The sequence below is a fragment of the Colobus angolensis genome, unplaced genomic scaffold (assembly GCF_000951035.1).
Source record: "Colobus angolensis palliatus isolate OR3802 unplaced genomic scaffold, Cang.pa_1.0 Scaffold23, whole genome shotgun sequence".
Lineage (NCBI taxonomy): Eukaryota > Metazoa > Chordata > Mammalia > Primates > Cercopithecidae > Colobus > Colobus angolensis.
The window spans coordinates 6,892,138-6,903,141 of NW_012115488.1; the positions used below are offsets into that span (position 1 = coordinate 6,892,138).

At 37.1% G+C, this 11,004-nt stretch overlaps 1 protein-coding gene across 3 annotated transcripts in view; it reads right to left on the minus strand.

The window, feature by feature from the left end:
• Positions 1-10,789, minus strand: part of TMEM161B (transmembrane protein 161B) — a 73,662-nt gene extending 62,873 nt beyond the window's left edge. Inside the window, exons 1-2 of one of the 3 annotated variants that reach the window (XM_011944245.1) lie at positions 10,631-10,789; positions 1,281-1,412 (exon numbers count right to left, since the gene is read on the minus strand). Coding sequence is in view for 2 of the 3 variants with exons in the window: in XM_011944243.1 (XP_011799633.1) it covers positions 5,989-6,039 (51 nt within the window). In the remaining variant the exon portion in view is untranslated. Of the gene's footprint in view, positions 1-1,280; positions 1,413-5,988; positions 6,046-10,630 lie in introns of all 3 variants that reach the window. The other 2 variants (XM_011944243.1, XM_011944244.1) reach the window with 2 other exon arrangements.
• Positions 10,790-11,004: the final 215 nt, after the last annotated feature.

Sequence of the window (11,004 nt, forward strand, 5' to 3'; positions counted from 1 at the left end):
TTAAATGATTCATTTTCTTTATAATCCAAATGTTTTCTTTTTAGTGGCTATCAAGAGAAAGAACTATGATGACATTAAACACTTCTGATAAGAATGATTAAGTGGGAAGCTCTCTATTAAAATCAAGAACAAGCATTCAGTAAATGTTAGTTGAAATCAAATTAGAAAATAGTTTGAATCATCAAGAACTAAATGCCTCAATTAAAGTTATGACCTGCAGTACAATGAATGTTTTTAAAGCTTGCTTATCTGTCCCTACTAACTAGAAAACATATTTTGTTGGTAATTATTTTTAATTCCCGTTATCCAGGCTCTTTTCCACTTTTTCTTAAAGACTGTGATAAGAAAAGACCTCTACATTCGACATGCAATATCCTACCCAAACAACTAAACTGTCTAGTAATAACTGATACAATGAAGCTTCATTGTACTGATGTTAATTAATCTTCTCAGAGGAAGGAAGGAGGAAGTAAGCATTAATTTAAACATAAGTAAAATTCTAGTAATAAATTTAACCATCAATAAAAACAAATCTTTCAAGGAAAAAATGTCATGCTTTCTCTTGACCAAGGGCGAATGCAGAAACAAATGGTTCTAGTTATGGAACATGAATACTTAAATACATATCCCCATAAACCATAAGAATTTGATCATTTATGTTCATTGTAAAAAGGTCTCAAATCTCCAGAAATAATAAAATTACTCCATAATAGTAAAGGTAATGAAGTCTTGGCTTCAGTAACAGAACCTTGCTGTATGACTTTTTCTTCTAGAAAAAGAAAGCAGGAAACTATGGCATTGCTTTTTCTAAGTAGTTCAGTACATTGGGGCAAGTGGTGGCAATCACCAGGTAAAAGATAACAAAAATCAGCTAAGCGCTGTGTAAAGGGCAGACATAAGATAGCTATATAAACAAATAATTTAGATTAGTATTTCAAAGGGCTTCTAACTACTTATCACAAAGATAAAAGTATTAATCTTACTTTAAAAACAGCCATAGCCTTATGGTATCAAATACTCATGGCATTAACTGTTGGCAGTCTATAATCATATATTTATAAAATGGAGCAGAACAGCTTGTTGAAGTTCCTTCTTCATAAGCCACTTCTACCAGTAGAGAAAAATCTCCCTTTCTCTCTGCAGTGCCACTTACTATTTATCTCATCTCCTCTTCACAATCCGAACCTCTCTACTTCCAAAAATTTACTAGAACATCCCATCATTATTGTCTCTTTTTCCCCTAGAGGATTTCTGTGATAAGTAAGTAAATTAGTAAACACCTGTGAAGCAGTAACATGGGAATATGACCTATGAAATTCTCCTAGCAGTAAAATCCCTTAAAGGAACTATGTCTGCTGAATGTATGGAAGGAAAAGCAAGGTACTCTACAAGATTACATTCTTCTTTGCAACCTGAAGAAGAAACAAAGTTCTAGTTGCAAATAGCCCAAGTGGAAAGAAGAGTCCTCAGGAAAAGAACTGGGATAACTGTGAGATAGGCTTGGAACAAGTGCAACTCACTAAATGCTTACACTTATAAGAAATTCAAGTTCAGCAGAACTCCTCATCCCCAATTTCTCAAATTGCTCTTCAACTCATCAGTGTTACTAGAAGTGCATCTTCAGGCCTAAGAGAAAGTAAAGCTTTGGTGTAAAGCAGTGCCTTAAGTGGATGCAGTTAAGGTAGAAGAAATATGAAAGAATCTTTTGACTTACTGCAGCAGTGGCACATATGTTTGACACCTAGTTAGAAATGTCAATCAGTACTGCTATGCCGGATAGTAATGATTAATTGCTTGAATATTATAGAGATACATTAGGTATTAACTAGGTTTGGGAAACATTTTCTAAAAATACCATTACTAACTATGATTTCTATAGGAAAATGTTTTTGCATTTCAAACACGAGATTGAACTTGTGAAATTCAATCTTTTCATAAGTTGAATCTTACTCAAGATAAACAACAGTCAGACTGGCATAACAACACAATGGACAAGAAGCCTGTGTTAAAAGTCAAACTCTGTCATCACTAGCTGTGTGATTTTGGACAAGTTAATCTAATCTTGCTGTGCCTCCATTTCTATATCTGTAAGATAGAGGTGTAAAAAAACAGAATTTAACTACTTCATAAAGATGTAAATGAGTAAATATAAGTGGAATGTAGAATAATACCTGGTAAATATTAAATGCAAAATAAATGCAGCTGTTATCGTTATTGGGGAAAAGTAAAATTTAATTTCTTACCCACCAGACATACTGCTACTCACCTTTAAAAATCTAATCTAAACCTTTCTTTACGAAACCCTTCTCGAATTCCATAGAAACTGAATATTCCTCTCTTTGTATCCTATACTGTACATTCAGCTAAATGTTCATCAACAGTGTTTCCAAATTTACACAATCAGAATCACAGAAACTTGAATCAAACTATAAAAATCATAGAATTCTAGTTCAAGCACACTTTTAATGCCATGTATTTATTTTTACTTTTCAAATAGTCATTTTTAGTTTTTGTTTTGTGTTTTATAACAGTCAGGGTCTCACTCTGTTTCTCTGGCTGGAGCGCAGCAGCATGATTACAGCTCACTGCAATCTCAAACTCCTGAGCTCAAGTGATCTACCCACCTCAGCCTCCCAAGTAGCTGGAACTACAAGTGCTTGCCAGCACGCCTCACGCACATCGATTTTCATAATGATTAAGAATGTTTTTAATTTAAAGTAAGGTACTAAGATCCCAAGTCTCAGTATCAAAGTAGCAAAAGTTTAAACTGTTTTAGGTTTTCTAAATCTTATAGTTTATAGCCAAAACGCAAAAGATATTTAACCTACTTTAACAACAGAGCTACTATGTCTATTTTATATAATTAAAAGATGTGAACATAAAAATTGGGTAAGTGAGTTGTAATTGTATTCTCTAAGAACTGCAATAACTTAAAAGACTAAAAATAGGTGGCATATCCTGGAACTAATAAGCAATTATAGCAAGGTTGCAGGATACAAAGTTAATATACAAGTCAATCACTTTCCTACATACTAGCAATGAACAAGTGGAATTTGAAATTAAAAATACTACTTATATTAGCACCCAGAAAAAAAATGAATACTAACGGATAAATCTAATAAAATATGCCAAGATCTGTATGAAGAAAACTACAAAACTCTGATGACTGAAATCAAAGAATCAAATAAATGGAGAGATATTCCACGTTCATGAAAAGGATATTACCAAGGAGGCAGTCCTTCTCAACTTAATCTACAGATTCAATGCAATTACAATCAAAATCCAAGCAAGTTACTTTAAGGATATCAAAAAAAAAAAGAAGAAAAAAGAAAAAGAAATGTTCTAAAGTTTATTTGAAGAGGCAAAAGACCCAGAAGAGCCAACACAATACTAAGAAAAAAGTTGGAGGACTGACATGAACCAACTTCAAGATTCACTAAAAAGCTAGAATAATAAAGACTCTGTTATGGATGAAAGAAGAAAGAAACAGATCAACAGAATAGAATAGAGGGGTCAGAAATGGACCCACATATAGTCAAATGATCTTTGACAAAAGGACACAGGCAATACAATGGAGGAAAAAAAAAAATTTCAACAAATCATACTGAAACAACTAGACATTCATGTGCAAAAAAACAAACAAAAAAAAAATGACTCTAGACACACACCTTACACTCTTCACAAAAGTTAGCTCAAATAGAACATAGACCTAAATGTAAAACACAAAGTTATAAAAGTCCTGTTAGATAACATAGATGGCTGTGGACAAGGCAACAACTTTTTAGACACAAAACCAAAGGCATGATCCATGAAAGAAAGAGCTGATAAGTTGGGCTTCATTACAATTAAAATCTGCTCTGTAAAAGACAATGTCAAGGAAATGAGAAAGCAAACCAGACCTGGGGAAAATATTTGCAAAAGACATATCTGACAAGGACTGTTATACAAAATATAACCAACTCTTAATTAAATTCAACAAGAAAACAACCTTATTTAAAAAATGCATCAAAGACCTTAAAAGACACCTCTCCAAAGACATACAGACAGAAAGTAAGAAAGTGAAAAGATGTTCCACATCACATCAATTAAAATAAGGAAATACCATTACACACCTATTAGAATGGCCAAAATCCAGAACACTGACAACACTGAATGCTGGCAAGAATGTAGAGCAATGGGAACTCTGATTCATTGCTGCTAGTAATGCAAAATGATATAACCTCTATAGAAGACAGTTGGTGGTTTCTTACAGTCCTACCATATGATCTAGTAATTGCACTTGCTGGTTTTTACCCAAAGGAGCTGAAAACTTCTGTCCACACAAAAAACTGTACATAGATGTTTATATCAACTTTATTCATAATTGCCAAAATCTGGAAGCAACCAAGATATCCCTCAGTAGGTGAATAAACTGTGTTACATCAGACAATGGAATATTATAAAACCCTATAAAGAAATGGACTATTAAGCCATGAAAAGACAGAGAGGAACCTTAAATGCATATTCCTAAGTGAAAGAAGTCAATCTGAAAAGTCTGCATACTGTAAGATTCCAACTATATCCAAACCCACAGAATGTACAACACCAAGAATGAACCCCAAAGTACACTATGGACTTTGGGCAATTATGGTGTGTCAATGTAGATTCATCAGTTGTAAGAAATTTACCAGTCTGGTGAAGGATGTTCATAATAGTAGAGGACATGCATATGTGGAAGCAGGGAATATCTAGGAAATCTCTTGTATCTTCCTTTTAAAATTGCTGTGAACCTAAAACTACCTTTAAAAAGTCTGTAAAAAAATTTTAATGTGACACAAAAATAAAATATATTACATGAAATTTCACATAATCTATTACTATCTTTAAAAACACACACTTCTATTATTTTTCTGTTTGCTGTTTGGAAAGCTGACAGTAAATAAATTTATAGAAAGATTTATACAATTGAAAACAGTATGAGCTTTGTGCTTGCTTTTTAGATACACTGCACTACAATAATTTTTCAGGAGCAGTTAATAAATATGTACGCATAGGTACCAGGCACATGGGCTGAATATCTATGCATCCAAATTTGCTACAATGTCACCTCCTCATTGAAGCTTTCCCTACATGCCCTATCTAAAACAGGTATTTTCTATCCCCTTACTCTATCTTTGTTAAATGTATCATGACTGACATATTACATGCCCATTTCATCATGAGATTATCATCAGCCTCTCCCAATAAATGAGGGCTGAGACTGTCTCTGCTTTTAAGCAGTTATATCCCTGTTGCCAAGAACAGTGCCTGGCATACAGATGGTGAATACATAACAAATGAATGATTTAAGAACTTTTTTTAAAGTTTGGTGAAATAAAAGGTACAGTCATTTCGAAGCCAAGAGAATATTCATTTCACCATGACTGTAAGGATTTCTTTTTTTCTATAACTCAAAGGTAAGTGGTATACAAAGAGTAGAAAGGCAGTTTACACCTGTTTATTTCTGAAAAATTCCTTTGAGACAAGCTGTATTCATTCTTATTAACATGGGCAAAACCATGTTAATGACAGTAAGAAAATAATAACTTCTCTCTTAGAAATGAATACTTTAGAATATCTTCTGATTTTCTGAAATCAACTTAATGTACTTTAGGCTTTTATCCCAGAGAAAACAAAAGAAACATTTTTTTTTTAAGTGGATCAAAGCCCAAGGTATCAACTAATCTTAAAAACCAACCTTGAACCAACCAAATACTAACCAAGAGAAAAGTCAGTCTATAACATTATTTCAACTAGGCCTCTGTAGTAAGAAAGTAGTGAAGGAAAGCAGTCAGAAGAAAATAAAGTCAGAGAACTGAGAAGAAACCTGAATGTTTTAAACCTAAAAGTTAACCCTAGTAGTTAACTGCTAATACCTGACCAAATCCATCCTTCAAACTGTACATGTGAAATTACCACTCAGCTAGCAAAAGGACCTCCAGTATTTCCATCAAAGTCTCTTATACTTGCATTTCTCTCTAGTAGGGGTTTAAGGTCCACCAATTTAACTCTGAACTGCATCCAGTACTAGAGTAAGGATTTAAAAAAAAACTTAATTGCAGAACTAAAAATGCAATTCTAATATCCAGAATCTATGAGAAACAAACAAATTTACAAGAAAAAAACAACCCCCCGTTAAAAAGTGGGCAAAGCATATAAACAGACACTTCTCAAAAGAAGACATTTATGTGGCCAAGAAATATGAAAAAAAAGTTCATCATCATTGGTCATTAGAGAAATGCAAATGAAAACCACAATGAGATACCATCTCGTGCTGGTGAGAATGACAATTATTTAAAAAGTCAGCAAACAACAGATGCTGGCGAGGCTGTGGAGAAATAGGAACCCTTTTACACTGCTGGTGGGAGGGTAAATTAGTTCAACCATTGTGGAAGACAGTGTGGCGATTCCTCAAGGATCTAGAACCAGAAGTAACATTTGACTCAACAATCCCATTACTGGGTATATATCCGAAGGACTATAAATCATTCTACTTTAAAGATATATGCACACGTATGTTTATTGCAGCACTATTTACAATAGCAAAGACTTGGAACCAACCGAAATGCCCATCAATGGTAGACTGGATCACAAAAATGTGGCACATATACTCCATGGAATACTATGCAGCTATAAAAAAAGAATGAGTTTAAGCCCTTTGCAGGGACATGGATGAAGCTTAAAGCCATCATTCTCAGCAAACTAACACAGGAACAGAAAACCAAACCATGTTCTCACTCATTAGTGGGAGTTAAACAATGAGAACACATGGACACAGAGTGGGTAACATCACACGCTGGGGCCTGTCAGGGGGTTGGGGGCAAGGGGAGGGAGAGCATTAGGGCAAACACCTAATGCATCCAGAGTTTAAAACATAGATGATGGGTTGATAAATGCAGCAAACCACCATGGCACATGTATACCTATGTAACAAACCTGCATGTTCTGCTCATATATCCCAGAACTTAAAGTAAAATTTTTTTTTAAATTTAAAAATACAATTCTAAAACTTCATGCTACCCCAAATTATGAGCCCAGAGAAGTGTTTTTATAAAGTAGCACAGGTGATTCCTATGCAAACTCAAGCTTGAAAACTAGTATATTAACCCACTTTAAAAACTCTGTTGAAGTCACCTACTACAGCAGTCCCCAACCTTTTTGGCGTCAGGAATCAGTTTCATGGAAGACAAATTTTTTCACACATGGTGGGGGCAATGTGGAGGGAGAATGGTTTCGGGATGAAATTGTTCCACCTCAGATCATCAGGCATTAGATTCTCATAAGGGTCATCCAACCCATATCCCACGCATGCACAGTTCACAACAGGGTTTGCGCCCCTATGAGAATATAATGCTACCACTGATCTGACAGGAGGTGGACCTCAGGCATTAATACTCACTTGCCCACCACTCACCTCCTGCTGTGCAGCCCAGTTCCTAACAGGCCATGGACCAGTAGGAGTCCACAGTCCCAGAGGTTGGGAATCTGCGACCTACTACATGACCCAGCCTGCTCTCAGTTAGAATTAATTTCTTTCTGCTGTACTCTTTGAGACTATTATATGTGTTCCTCTTATAGCATTTACTAGACTCTTCCCAACACTCCCCTCCACTATCCTCAAAAAGAAAACTTCTCATTAAATCCACTTGATTATGGCAAAGGTTTACAACTTCCCCACGGCCCACTCTCCCACACCTGTCCACAAATCATTGTTCAATTCCAGCAGTAAGTTACTACAGGATGATACATAAATGCAAGCCATGATATCTGCAATTCCAGGAGCTAGCTCTAATCTACCTATCTCCCACAAATTAGCTTGAATGGTAGAAAGATTTCTATTTGATCAAAGTTGATCTGTAATTTTCAAAAAGGAAAGTGCAATAGAGCAAATGGCTTTATTCCACTAGTAAATTTCTCATAAACTTGTCTTCACAACAACTTGAAAGCATAAAAATTAAGCGTGAGTTCAGTATTTTCAGTCTGTATCATAATCCTATTCTTCTGTATTCATAATACAAAAACCTTATTATAGACACAGGTATCTATTGGGTTTTGGTTTACATAATGTACCAGAGAATGACAACACAGAATTAGTTTATCATTAATTAAAACAATAATTAAATCAAAACATTCCAAGAGTTGCGTTCCATTCTAGAGCAGTATTTAAGACAGTAGTGAAAGACTTGGCCAAACACACAAAGATTCCAAGTATTATCTATGTGACTTATGAAAAAAATGAAAAAGAGAATGATAAAAGAAATCAAACTTAAACCAAAATGGCACGGAAACAAAACAGTGGAAATCAGACTAACTTTTATTTAATCTGAAACACGTAACTATCCTGAAAAATGTTCTGAGCAGTCATGGAATCACAAATGTAAGAAGGTGCTTTAGTACCCACCAAGTCCCACTTCTCTTATCTGGGAGGAATTTGGAACTCTTATCAAAATTGAGTGACTTTTCCAAATCTATATAACTAACAATGAGCAGAATCTGGGTCCTCTGGGTTCAATACTAATGTTCTTTCTGTAATATCATTAGGCCCCAGCAATGCAAAACAAGTTCTGATTTCAACAAGCTGAATCCTCAGTAAATTCAGCCCATGTTCACTCCATTTAACGGTTAAACTCTTTCTTTTGAAAACTTCCAAGCATTAACCACACTTGCATATACAGACATTATCAATTTTATAGCTGGGAAAGATAAAACTCAGCCAAGATAATTAACTCAGAAATATAAGCAATTCCAGAAGGAAGAGAGCCAACTAGTTAGCTCTAAAATGGCATTCAGAAAAACAGCGTAAGATTACATTAGTTCCAAACATTAACCACCTCTTTTGAACTGATAGGATAAGAAGGGTTCTACTTCTAGTATTCCAAAACACTGAGAACAAGCTCACATTCAGCTTTTCTGTGACTACGAGTTTAAGTATTTTAATTATACTTTATCTTCAACTTTTCAGACCAAAAAGTCAAAAGTTAATCTTAAATTTTAAAAATGAAAATATGAGTTTTAGTCCAGACTGCCAAACTACTGCTGCTTTAGATAAATCACTGTCAATTTCTAGACTCCAGATTCTTTCTTCTGTAAAAATGGGAATGGAAGAGTGATTACTAGGCTTTAGTTCCTCCCAGTTCTGTTTTCCCTATCCTTGTCTAATTTCACTGATACAAAAGAAAAACAACTCAATACAAACCATTTTATCCACTGAGGTTAAAAAAAAAAAAAAAAACACACACACTTTAAAGAGATAGGTTATCTGTTAAAGCCGACCAGGAACTACATTATTTTGAAGGTTTTTGTTCTACATTCACTTAAGTTTCTAAGTCATTCAAAAGCCAATCACCACACACATTAATGTTCGTTGGCAGTATTTGGCCCTGAAAATACACGGCAAACTGAAGTTAAATTCCAGGACAGACGCCTCTGCAGGGGAGGGTTTGAAATCTTGTATACAGTGAAGAAAATGATAATAATGAACTTCACCAGAGCCCTGTGATCTTGGAAAAACAGCAAAGGGTAAGAAACCCCTTGCCCCCGTTTGTGTTCTGAGAAATTGGCTTGCTGCAAAGAATCACCTTTCCTGTAGAACTCAGATAAGCCTAAGGGTCGATTCATTACCACCACCCCCCCACCCCTTGTTTACCTAAAACAAGGCCATAACCAGACCCTTCTAATTCCCATCCTTTGCTCCGTAAATGACTTGCTGAAGTACCTGTCCCACAGATCAATCGGAACAAAATACTTCTTAGCCAAACTTCAAGATTCTCTTCCGTGGGGTACCTTAATTTTGTCCTTTCCTCAGTCTGAAACAACATATACAAACCTCTCTTAACAGCTCCTCCTCAGAATAGATTGGCTCAGGGTAAAACATTATCTGGTTACTGTCGGATCATACCCACCTTTTCATCCCAATTCCTGACGTCTTATTTACCCCTCCCTATAAAAGACAAACCCTTTCTGCCTAATCTTTAAGGGGCATGCAAATCTTATGGTCATTCTTCCTACTGCAACAGTTCCTTCAACCTCCTCCATACCCTTGCAATATTGCTTTCAAATAAAGTCTGTCCTTACTAATTCGGGTTTTTTATTTGACACCCCTTTCAATTATGAAATGGTTAAGTGTAAAGAATAAGGGGACTGCCGTTTCTTTAAAAGACAGGTGTTGATCCTGTACAAGAAGGAGACCTGTTGTGTCCACCTGGAAAGGCTAAACGCATTTCTAAGATCCGAAGTTCTTGGCCACTGTTCTGCGGCTGGGGAAGGGGGCGCAGAAGAGGTGATTGACCCGGCAAGGTCAACTCTGGGATCACCTGGCGCCACAGGCCATACACAGTAAATGGGCCATTAACAGACAGGCTACCCAGTCCATACTCCCTGACAGATACGCCCCTACCTCCGGCCCGCTAGTTTCCCAGCCAGGCAGGCGTAACGCTGCTTCCTCAGGGGCTCAGACACCCTGGGACAGGTGGTGGGTCCTGCCCAGCAGCTCATCCCAACGTCTCAACTCACTCCATTCTGAGCAGAGCACCTGATGGCTCTTTTCACAGGACTGACCTCCCCACCCTTTTCGCCCCACCGTTGTCACTCCTGCCCTCACAGAAGAACTCACCATGGCGCCTAGGATAAGTCGTGGACCAGACACCCCGGAGTCGCCGGGACAGTCCCAAACCTCTCACCGCCCGGTCCTTGAGCCGGGAGCCTCTCAAACAGCGAAAGAGAAGGTCTTCCGGCTCTGCCGGAAGTTGTGCGCGCGCGGGACAGGAAGTTCCTCCCTTCTCCAGAGCGCCGTCGACCCCACGCCACGCAGAGGTGAAGATACGCAGGACGTCCTCTAAAGCAACTTCCGTGGGTGCCAGGTTATAGGCTGGGGGCGGTGCTGACCTTGAGAGCGCGGAGGAGGCGCAGGCGCAGCACAGGTACGTGGGCGGGCGGAGCGCAGTGGCTGCGCTTGCTAGGACCCCGAGGTAGGTTGGGTGGTTTCAG